Below are 12,187 nucleotides of genomic sequence, written 5' to 3'. Positions count from 1 at the left end.
TATTGGCTCAGATCAGCAGCCGTCCGGTTCCAGCAGCACCATCATCTCTGACCACTGGAGGCTCCCAGCAGCTTATGCGTCACTTTACTTCATCTTTCAGTCTTGGATCATGGCGGAGCCTCAGACAGAACATGAAGCGGAGCCTGAAGTTCTCAACGGGGACGAGCTGAACGAGGAGAGAGAGGACGCCGACGCCTCGGAGTCAGTGAAGAAAAGGAGGAGGAAAAAGAAGAGGAATAAGAATACCGCATCAGGTAAGATGCATCACTTTATTTGTGGCTTGAAAATCACAGAGGAAAATGTAGCGCAACATTGTCTCCCTCCTGTGCCAGGCAAGAGAACAAGAGCATCCTCTATGCGGGACAGGAGGAGACTTTTCAACCTGTCAGAGGAGGGCTCCTGTCCCAGCGCTGTCTCCTGCTGGGACAGGAGGTCTTGCAGAGGGGCCAAGAAGACGAAACTGTTCATCTGGAACTGGGATAGCTATTTACTCAATGCTGTAATGATAAATGATGAACATTTCGTCGGATCAACATATTAAAGCAAACTCAAATATATTTTATTTAAATTTAAGATTTGAACGTTTTCTAACATATACATTCAGTTAGACTATGTGCCATCTGTTAAAGAAATGTTGAGATTTTGGTGCAATCTGATGGCAACCACTGGCATGTATGTATGCAAAATGAATACTAATTGCAGCCTATACCCATTGGTATTATGGTAAATCGTGAAATTCATGAGTTGCTGAACGTAACCCAACTGCATGTCAACTGTTGGTCACAGAGCACGCTCTCTGTCATAATGCTGCATGGTACATATGCCCTTGAGGATATTGATTCTCAAGGTATAGAAACTAATTATGCATGGACCCTGCCAAGTTCTGATCACAGTGAATGCACTTGCTTGAAAAGACTCAGAACCAATATTACTCACACTGTGTGTGTGTGTGTGTGTGTGTGTGTGTGTGTGTGTGTGTGTGTGTGTGTGTGTGTGTGTGTGTGTGTGTGTGTGTGTGTGTGTGTGTGTGTGTGTGTTTTTTGTTTGTTTGTTTGTTTGTGTGTGTGCACACAATATGTGTGCATGGGCTGTTGTGTGTGTGGATATGTATGGTTGCACACCTGTGTGTGCACATGTGTGTGTGTGCGTGCATGCATGTTGCATGCATCTGTGTTCACATCCATGCGTGTGTGTGTGTGTGTGTGTGTGTGTGTGTGTGTGTGTGTGTGTGTGTGTGTGTGTGTGTGTGTGTGTGCACATGTGTATGCACGTGCATGTGCACCGGCCACATGTGTGCATGCGTGTGTGTGTATGTGTATGTGTGTGTATGTGTGTGACTTTGCAGCAGGGACAAATGAGGCTGAGGGGAACGGAGACACCGGAGGTGTTGGTGATGTGATGAAACTGTTGGAGCAGCAAGCTTTGGAGGACAAGGAGAAAGAGGAGGATGGAGATGAAGGTAATTCTTCTAGATTTCATCATCCTCACCATTTCCAGCATACAGCCAAATTTGGCCAGTTTTCACTGCAGTGGGTTTTTTTTGGTCTGCTCTGCTGTCAATGTTGGTCACCCTCAAAAAGTTAGTATCGAAACAAGTGATGTTTTCAACAGACGGAGATGAAGGGGAGAACTCTGCAGGGAAAAAGAAGAAGAAGAAGAAGAAAAAGAAACGCTGTAAGTTTTGCTGCATCAACATCTTTCTCTGCCAAATGAGAGAATGTGTTCCTTTCTTTCTTTCTTTCTTTCTTTCTTTCTTTCTTTCTTTCTTTCTTTCTTTCTTTCTTTCTTTCTTTCTTTCTTTCTTTCTTTCTTTCTTTCTTTCTTTCTTTCTTTCGAGAAGCAATGTTGAACTGAAATTCTCTTTCAGTTCAAAATTCAGAATAAAACGGTCACATAATAACTTGTCAACTTGTCGACATTTTCATGGCACATCTTTTTCAGTGTATTGTCGTTGATAAAATACACTAAATGACTGAACTGAGAGTGAGTTCACTCTCACTGAAATTTGTCTTGCGACCCAGCAGCCAAGTATGCAACACATAATACAGACATTTGACATAACATAGAAACAAAAAAAACAAAACAAATTACATACATAAAAACAGGACAAGAGCAATGTCCAACACTCGTCCTACCCCTGGCCAGACTCTAAATTAAGCCTCAAAGTCGACTGATGGACAAAGGACTTCTTCAGTCTGACCTTATGACCTTATGTATGTTGGAACGCCGTATCTCCTTCGTGAAGGCAGCAACCTATATTCCCCATACAAAACATGGCTAGTGTTTGAAGTGATATTCCTTGTCAACCTTAGCATACTGCTATTATATGTAGATGTCTCTCTCAAGTGGTTGTCCAACAATCTTTGAACAAATGTTCAGTTGTTGCAGCAGTTGTGACTTTAAGGCAACAGACAAACATCCATACCAGGTGGTACTACAGTACTGAAGAACACACAGAAGTGAAAAACAAAAGGAGAATCTGTCTACTTGTACCTAAAGATCTTAGACGGCAAAGAAAATAAATTCTTTGCTTTGTTTTCTTACCCACTGATTCAATTTGATCTTTCCAAACATCTTTATCAAACGTCCATGTGTTGAATATACTGTACAAAGGCTAACTACTGTTTCCTTCTCTCCTTTTTTCTAACTGGGGCAGTGAAGGGACAGACTGACCCTCCCTCAGTTCCTATTTGTGAGCTCTATCCCAGCGGAGACTTTCCAAAGGGAGAGGAGTGCGAATATCCCCCATCAAAAGACGGGTGTGTGACCTCCAAACTGTCCCTCACTCTCGCCATTACAACACAGCATGAGATGTTCAGTTCATATGTAGGTCTCTGTGTGTGGTCGCGTCACCGAGTGCGTTCGCTCTCACACCTTACGTTTCCCAGACGCAGCATTTCAATGTTTTGTGACGTAATTTTTCCTCGGTGTGCAACAGCACTGCTTTTACAGTACCTCTGTATAATGTGCCTAGCCGTGCACAGCCGGACATCATGCTCTCATTACAGTACATTTGCATAATGAGAAAATAACTTCACACCTCCTCTCACACCTGCCCAGTGGTGGAAAGTAACTAAGTACATGTACTCAAGTACTGTACTTAAGTACAATTCTGAGGTATTTTTCCTTAATTGAGCATTTCCAATTTTCAATACTTTTACTTCTACTCCACTACATCTCAGGCAAATATTGTTTTTACTCCACTACAACTATTTGAAAACTTTCGTTACTAGTTACTTTTTAGATTTAGCTTATTATTACAAAACATACATTAACCACTTCAGCCCTGTATATACTTTGGCTATTTGAAAATGGTTGAGCTTGTAGATCTGCTATTTTCAAAATATTATTTATTCATTTTATACTTTTGAAAACATGTGAAATGGGATATTTTGCATAATGAATACTTTTACTTTTGGTACTTGAAGTATATTTTGATGCCAATACTTTTGCACTTTTACTCAAGTACATTTCTTTATACTGGTATAAACATAAACATCTACATTGCAATATTGATACTTTTACTTAAGTGAAACAATGTGAGTACTTCTTCCATCACTGCGTATATCCCCCGCCAGGCGCACTGCAGCGTGGCGGACCACCAGCGATGAGAAGCGCGTTCTGGACCAGGCCAACGAGGAGATGTGGAGTGATTTCAGGCAGGCGGCCGAGGCACACAGGCAGGTCCGCACCTACGTCAGGAGCTGGATAAAACCCGGGATGACTATGATTGACATCTGGTGAGACAAACACTGAAATGTAGTCCTCAGACAGTTTTCTGTGGGACTTCTGTTTCTGCCTTCCCTTTACATAGAGTTTCTATGTAAAGGGAAGTAATAATATGTATATGTATGTAATATAATATGCACTCTTTAAGAGAGTGCATATTATTACTGATACCACTATCTGGTGTGGATTCTGCGGTTGACCTGTCTGACCTGTCTTGCAATGAGCAGTTTTTAAAATGGTGGTGTTCTTTTTTTTTTTTTCTCTCTCTACACTGTGAAATCCAGAGTGTTCATTTAACAATGAAAGTGTAGGTTTCAGGAGTTAAACGAAGACTCCAGATTTGATGGTGTACCGCGTGATTTATGTATTGTGCCGTGATGATTGTTCCATTGTCCTTGTCATCGCTTGTCCCTTTGTGCTGCTATCTTTGTGCGGCAGTGAGAAGCTAGAGGATTGCTCCAGGAGGTTAATCAAAGAGGACGGGCTAAATGCCGGCCTGGCCTTCCCAACTGGCTGCTCCATCAACCACTGCGCCGCTCATTACACCCCCAACGCCGGAGACCCCACTGTGCTGCGCTACGATGATGTCACGAAGATCGACTTTGGAACGCACATCAATGGTAAGAACCAAAGACATGCATGTGTCCAGCAGCAGAAGAGATTAGAGATATCTGATAATATCTGCCCCCACGATATTATCGTCCGATATTAATGTAAAAATGTGATATCGGAAAACATCGTTATCGTTTTTATTTATTAGTTCAACTGCTGCAGGCTTCAGCATTTCAGAATGTTTACATTTGGAAAGCCTTTATGAATGCATCCAGTGGGGCATCACAATAAAATTTGGCATAATATGTGTTAATTCCACGACAGGAGATGTGATGTTGTTACCTGACATTAGTTTGGTTTAAAAAAAGTCCGGGAGGGGCTTTTCTGAGCCTTTATTTTGATAGATATATAGTCGAAACTGGAGAGAGAGGAAACACGGAGAGAGTAGGGGAGTGACATACCGCAAATGGTCCGGCCGTCCAGGAATTGAACCCATGGGACTCGCTGTCAGGTATTAGAGCCCATGTGGTACGCGCTTGGCTATCGGGCCGCCCCATCCTACAGTAGATGTCTACTAAAGCAATAAGCCTCAAGAGGCCAGAACAGCTAAGAAGCATAGTGAGACACGACGTGGAGTGGAGTGCCACCGACCCTCTTAGCTGTTCTGTAATCATGGTAAACTGGTTTCCTTGTTTCTTTTCTAAAACGCTTAACAAATATGGCAACATGAACATCACAGACATCCCAATTAAAACTGTTTTAATTTTATTGCAAGAATAATTTTGACAAGAAAGTAGTCCCTTTGACTGCCTGCCCAAACAAGGAAGTTGCTTTGCATGGAAGGTACCGAACAGTACTGACTTGTCTTAAAGGGATATAAAAAGTACCACATTTATTGGAAAAACAAAAGGAAAAACAATGGTAAAGAATGGTAAAGAATGGTAAAGGCTCTTGTAGACTCCCTATATTTAGCAACCGTTTTTTATACGATGAAAACGTTACGCACACACACCTTGCACACTGAATCCGATTCTTATTTTTCTATTAGTTGAGACAATTTCACAGAACGACACAAAACAGTCATCAAGCAGTGACGATGATTGTGTGGTCCTTTCACTTGTTGAACACAAACGTGTTGATGAAGGAGCTGCAGCCGCTGCAGGACGATCCCGATCGTTTCAAAGTTGATTTCAGTGCCCTAGTTTGATACTTTTCTAGCAATACTGGAGCCATGTATTAAAAAGACCACCCAATTCCACGATTAATAATGAACAGCAGCTGACAGCAGGCAGGCAGGCACGCACGCACACGCACACGCACACGCACACGCACACGCACACGCACACGCACACGCACACGCACACGCACATGTACACACAGTGGTGTGTTCTACAGTGTTATGCTATATACATAGTGTGACCTGCAGAAAAGTTTCGTAGCCAAGCGTAGCCATCCAAAAACCCTGGAAGCGTATCTGATACTGCTGGGGGCAGCAAGAATGTAGACTTCAGTTCAAATAGCCTTTTTCATGTGATAGTGTGGCATCTGAGGTGAAGGCTTATGTGTGACTATTGTCTTGAGGTGATAATGACCGCTGGCCGTTGTAGTTGTGCGCGTGCATGTGCCGTGTGCGTGGGAGGGAATAATTATAGTATGCCCTCCGAAAAAACCTAGAACGCGCACGCGCGCACGCACGCACGCACGCACGCACGCACGCACGCACGCACGCACGCACACACACACAAATAATTTGATTGGCATTCCAAATTGTATCATCGCATTGGGAAAATGCATGCACGCTAGGTAATGAGCCTTTCCTGAATCCACAGATACAGTAGGCTATTCATGGTAGAGTCTTAAAACACTGCAAGATGAATACAACATTTTAATCTGATCCGAAATCTTGACGGTGTGTAAATGTGATTGACACAAAGGGAGGTCTTTTTTTGTGTGTGGGAGAAGACAAAAAATATGGACTTGTGTGCAAGAGCCTTACGCATGTAATGTCTGTAATTACTTTTAATACACACAATATTCCTTCTAGTGTTCAACACAAGGAAATGTATTCATTTCACGGATGAATTGAAACACTAATTTTTAATTAAAGTAAAGTTGGAATTGACTACCCTGAAAAGCGCTCAATAAATAAAATATTATTAACATACTGTATTCAAGCAACAGAATTGAATGAAATAACGTATTCTGCTGTTTCCTGGCACACAATGCATACAGGCTCTCCAAAATCTGTAGCAAAAGTTTTTTTTAAATCAACACACTTGAGGCAAATTCTGTAGAGGACAAATACGGAAGGAGGAGTTAGAAATGAATAGACTAAGTGGAATTTCGGACATCACACAAAAACGAGGCGTTAATACATCCCTAGAACGTTACGGTGAATATAGTAAAAAAGATGTTGGCGCAATGATACATTATGGTCCTGTTTTTAGAAAGTTCAGTAGAGATTGGGACTAGAGATAGTCACACACCTTTGTCCCTTGGAGAGAAAGCCTAAAAAGATGTGTCTGTGTCATACAGTGCTCAGGTGCAAAAATAAATAAATAAGTTAATTTAAAAAGCAGCAACATCATTATAACAATAATAATAACAATTAAATTCCATCTGAGCAGTGTTTGATGCAGATGTCTTAAATTGAATACAACATTTTGCGTCAATCTCAGTGTGTGGACAGTTTTTCTGAGGCTTTATAGCCTTATTTCTGTGTTAAAATAAGTTAAATAGCTCTATATTCTGGTAGTAATAATTGCTGATCTGTGATTGTACAGCAACAGGGGTTTCCCCGTCTCTCCAGCTCTTTAGTAAAAAGAAAATGCATATTCAGGTCAGGATACCAATCTTTTCCAATCTGGAGAGAGAACTCAAACAGGATACAGGATAAACAAGTTAAATTGGAAGTGATGACACAAAGAAGTGAGCAGACAAAATTGGAACATTATAAAATTGAAGCTGATAAGTGGGTACTCTCTCCTGATTGGCTGAAATTGGCAACCCACCTGAAAATGTTAATTTATTTATTAAGAGCTGGAGAGACAGGGACACCACTGTTTCTGAACAAACAAACACTATACTGTAGCAATGATTACTATCATAATATAGAGCTTTAACTTTTGTATTAAAAAAATTACACTTTTCTATACGCATCCAAGACAACATTTTCATGCCCCAAGCATTACCACAGGCACAGTATCATAGCATCTTCACAGCTCACTAGAGAACTTTGCATACAGTATGAAAGGGTTTTGCCCACTTAGAGATAGCCGAGCTATATGTTTTAAGGGACTAAAAACTAAATGCATCATGGTGTAACAAACTATAATATATCATACAAATAGAAGAAAATCAGATTAATATAATGGATGTTTTAGTCTTTGTCAAAAGGTGATTGCATAAATATAAATCTTAACATGTTATAAATAGCTCCTATAAATTAACAGCCCTGTTTTTATGGTCATTGTCACCTTAATGGCTGCTGAAGACTTTTTTTTTGCGTTTTATGCTTTATCTTCAGATAGGTCAGGTCAGTGTACAGTAGAGAGACAGGAAACCAAGGGCAGAGAAGGGAGAAACGCTGACGAAGGCCAGAAGGGCTGAAACACGTTGCTGCTGTGATGCATTAAAAAGAAGCTTTGAAACTTATATCGGGGGTGCGATTGGATTGTTCCTTTTCTGATAAGAGAGAGAGGAGAGACATGAGACAAGATGGGGGGTCGGATCTGAACCTGCATCCTTGCACCAAGGAACACATGGTCCGCGGCCGCGCATCAAATGACTGAGACACGAGCCACCCCCAAGACTGTAAAACAATAGTTCTCAAAGTGGGGCCCGGGACCCCCAGGGGTTCTTGAGGAAGTTCCAGGGGGTCCCCAGCAAAATGAGGGGCAGTTCAACCACTAAAACCCTGTTTTCTACTTTAAAAAATGTTCGCCTGCATTGACATGCCCAAAATATGGACACCAAGTTGAAAGTGGTTAACTTCACTGTTATTTCACCTGCTTGGAGTTAGTCCGAGTTTACTTAGTAAACCTGTGATGTGATGATAAAGCTGAATCTGATTCTGATTCTGAGAGAATGTATAAGAATAACTACTCAAATCATAGGTTTCACTCTCTCCATCTACAGTATAGATTGTTTTCTGTACTGAATTCAGTAATAAATCTAATCTAACAACAACAAATCTTCTCTTATCGGGTAATGTTCAAAATGGCCTAATATGTATCAATTTGGGGGTTCCTTTATATGAAAATGTTTGAGGATCACTGCTATAAAACAATTACCTCACAACAGCTGTAACATATGACTGTGCTTGATCTTCCAGGCAGAATAATAGACTGTGCCTTCACCGTCACTTTCAATCCAAAGTATGACAGGCTGCTGGAGGCTGTGAGAGATGCTACTAATACTGGCATCAAGGTAACAGTTTTTTAAGCCCCACATGGTGTCTGTTAGCATTAAATTATAGGCATCACAAATGGATCTGCCAGAGATTACTCAATACTATCTGTCTTGCTGTTGAAGAATAATGCTATGTACCCATATAAGTGTAAACACCCCTCTGTCCTCAGTGTGCAGGGATTGATGTGCGCCTATGTGACGTCGGCGAGACCATTCAGGAGGTCATGGAGTCGTACGAAGTGGAGATTGATGGTAAAACGTATCAAGGTGAAGATGGAGTCATTTATCTCTCTTTCGTCATGTACACGTTAGACGGCATCTCGTATTTATCAAACTTTCCACTCGTTCCTTCTACAGTGAAACCGATTAGGAATCTCAATGGCCACTCTATTGGACAGTACAGGATACACTCAGGCAAAACAGTTCCTATTGTCAAAGGGGGGGAAGCCACCAGGATGGAGGTTTGTATGCTCTCATGTCCACATTTTAAACGTTATTCTTTAATGAGGCTTATATTAGTCAAATGCATTGGGATGATTCTTTGAATTTTTGCTGAGCCTTGGATTCCGCTAATGGATTCTGCAACAAAGAATGAGGCCATGGTCTCGGTTGATCTTTTTACCGGTGCGGTCTGACCTTGAATAGAAATAATCCCGTTTTAAATGTTAAGTGTAATCTGAAGAACTTGTGGCTGGTTAGGGTTACGGTGAGGTGTGGACAAGTGATTCCAATTTACTGCTGTGGCAGCTTCTTAGTCGTCGCACTTTAATTACACCCTTCATGAAGTTACCAGATACCATGAAGTATAGCAACACTTGTTGAATTTCCAGGCCCTAAAGTAATTGCACCATAAAAGCATTGCATTGCGGGCAGTCTTGGGCCATTAACAGGCTCTGTATTTCAGGAAGGAGAAACCCCATGGCTTATTGCATTCTGCACTAATGTCAGAATACATTTCCTGAGCCTACCCTTGTCATATCACTGAGCCCCCCCCCCACACACACACACACACACACACAGCTTCAATGTTGCTATTTGGACAGAACTGAGCATTTTAATTGGCAAGCTGCTGAGTCAAGCTTTTTACCTGATGGTTCCAGGAGAGTGGGGGATGGTGATGGTGATGTTGGGGGCTTTGCTGATGTGGCAGCTATATGTTGATATTTGTTGTTGGAGTGTGTTGATGTAACGGAGCCATTACTGTCTTTGCGATGGGAGAGTGCATGGCTGGACTGGCAGCTGGGGCGTGCCACAAGGCTGCAAGCACTTTGACTGATTATCAGTGCAGCGAGAGAGGGTGTCGCAGTGTTATCAGCTGATAGCACAGAGACCCCCACCTACAGCCACGTGCTGATAGAGACGCAAAAACACTGGTGAAGACCGGCAACTCAATTCACCTAACAGACTCCACTCCTGTCTTTAATACACTGCACAGGAGCATGTCAACTACTGACATCTTGAGTTATTGAATCAATTTGCTCAGAGTCCCTCCTGGAAAGAGATTTGCTCACGGTCTGAGTTCATTCTTTTTCAATGACCTTCAATAGCATTATGCCTGTTGTGTGATTATCATATTTTCTATAAAGGTGTGTGGACAGCTTGCATTAAATATGGCTTGTGGAAAAGAATAGGGCAATTCTAAATACATATGGAATGAATATGACTTACAAAGAATGATAATCAGGGAATACATTAAATGCTAATGTATGACCTACGTATGACCCTTTTGACAACAAAAATAATACTTTCTTTACTTTCAAAAGAAAAATGTGTCAACATTTTCTCCATCATGTAATAATGTATTAGCATAAAAAAACAAGAGTCCACATAACCTAGTGTTACTTGTTCTTGCAATAAACAGTGCGGGGAAGTACCAGTGTGTGGACTGTTGTTATATTTTATGTTGATCTTCTGTTTGTCCTGCATCTGATTGAATAAATTGAATTGAGTGAATGTGCATGCTTTTTTTTAAATTAACCCATGCTTAATTTATTACGTCGTACGGCGGAGTTGCATGCCAAAAATAGCAGATCTACAGTACAAGCTCTCTTATAGATCTGCTAAGGTGCAGAACTTGTAGATTGGCTATTTTTGGTACAACCAAGTATAAATCGGGCTTTAACCCTGATTTCAGAGTTTTATTGCCAAAGGTGAGTGTGTTCTTTCCTGCCTCGCAGGAAGGTGAGGCATACGCCATCGAGACGTTTGGCAGTACAGGGAGAGGGGCAGTCTATGACGACATGGAGTGTTCGCATTACATGAAAAACTTCAACGTTGGACACGTGCCAATAAGGTCGGAACTGCTGCCTTCCTTTGTCTCATCCCAGATATTCGAGCAAAATATTGATTTAGAAAATGTATTCTTAGGTTGATGTGCGCTCATCGCATTCTTGTTTGTACTTCCATAGCAAACCTTGCTAGTGAATGCAGATCATTTTATTGAGAGCATAATGTAATGTAGTGCTAGCTAATGTCCATAAATAAGCAATCTACATTTTGTGTTTAGGTCTCAATTGTTCTCCTTGTCTTCCTCTCATGGCGCTGCAGGCTTCCTAGGGCTAAACATCTGCTGAATGTGATCAATGAGAATTTTGGGACGTTGGCATTCTGTCGCCGCTGGTTGGACCGTCTGGGCGAGAGCAAGTACCTGATGGCGCTCAAGAACCTGTGTGATCTTGGCATCATAGACCCATATCCACCGCTCTGTGACACCAAGGGCAGCTACACCGCCCAGTATGAGCACACCATTCTACTCAGGCCCACCTGCAAAGAAGTAGTGAGCCGTGGAGACGATTACTAAAGCTTCATTTATACCCCGTGGCACAATAGTGTCGCTTGCCGAAAAGAACAGATTTCCGGAAAGCGATACCGCCGTACTACAGAGTATGAAGTAGGCTTAAGCATGCACTTAAAAGTCAGGATCATGACATCTCAGAGACAAGAAAAAACCTCTTCAGACTGATAACAAATTATGCAATATTTCTGTGACCTAAATTTCCATAGCTTGAAACCCACCCTTAGATAATTATTTTAGCAAGAGCAAGAGACTGGTGTCATGGCAATAGCTTACTCATGTTTTTGTCTTTTATTTTTTTCTAATTTTTCCTCAAAGGATAAAGCCAATAGAATAAGGGCATATCGTATAATCTAGCCATATTGTTTTACCGCTATACTGCTTTTAGAAATTATGCCAACAAACAATATGCAAAGGATTTATGCAAAAAAGGTTTTGGTGAATACATCACCAAATAATGCTATGCTTCAATGCCTTGTTAACAGTAACAACAATAACTGCTATGAAAGTATTTATATTTCTATATTTCTTTGCTCTATTTTATTTTGAGGAAGTTTTATAAGAAATAAATTGTAATAAATCTTCCATCCATTGTTGTGTCCATGTTTACAAAGTTGTATGTTTTGAACCACTTATAACCACTTGTACTAATCAAATCTGGTTCATTATCACAATACCCAGTGACGATGCATTTCTCACTTT

At 41.2% G+C, this 12,187-nt stretch overlaps 1 protein-coding gene across 1 annotated transcript; it reads left to right on the top strand.

Moving 5' to 3' along the window:
* Positions 1-25: 25 nt before the first annotated feature.
* On the top strand, positions 26-12,070 carry LOC311046725 (methionine aminopeptidase 2-like). The gene is made up of 11 exons (XM_084059236.1): positions 26-254; positions 1,346-1,459; positions 1,612-1,674; positions 2,657-2,759; positions 3,579-3,740; positions 4,168-4,349; positions 8,615-8,709; positions 8,862-8,958; positions 9,049-9,152; positions 10,869-10,984; positions 11,239-12,070. The coding sequence occupies exons 1-11, from the start codon at positions 110-112 to the stop codon at positions 11,489-11,491; spliced, it is 1,434 nt and encodes a 477-aa protein (XP_083915362.1). The 5' UTR covers positions 26-109; the 3' UTR covers positions 11,492-12,070.
* The last annotated feature ends 117 nt before the right edge of the window (positions 12,071-12,187 follow it).

This window comes from Gymnoscopelus microlampas (assembly GCF_963454915.1).
Source record: "Gymnoscopelus microlampas genome assembly, chromosome: 6".
NCBI lineage: Eukaryota > Metazoa > Chordata > Actinopteri > Myctophiformes > Myctophidae > Gymnoscopelus > Gymnoscopelus microlampas.
Note: the sequence above shows the minus strand (reverse complement) of the source record. Positions and strands in the feature narration are given on the sequence as shown.

Excerpts from the sequence above, each read along its gene's own strand:
- LOC311046725 (XM_084059236.1), top strand. The coding sequence starts at position 110 with ATGGCGGAGCCTCAGACAGAACATGAAGCGGAGCCTGAAGTTCTCAAC. Across the intron at positions 2,760-3,578 it reads TATCCCCCATCAAAAGACGG|GCGCACTGCAGCGTGGCGGA; the intron begins GTGTGTGACCTC and ends ATCCCCCGCCAG. Across the intron at positions 8,710-8,861 it reads CTACTAATACTGGCATCAAG|TGTGCAGGGATTGATGTGCG; the intron begins GTAACAGTTTTT and ends CTCTGTCCTCAG.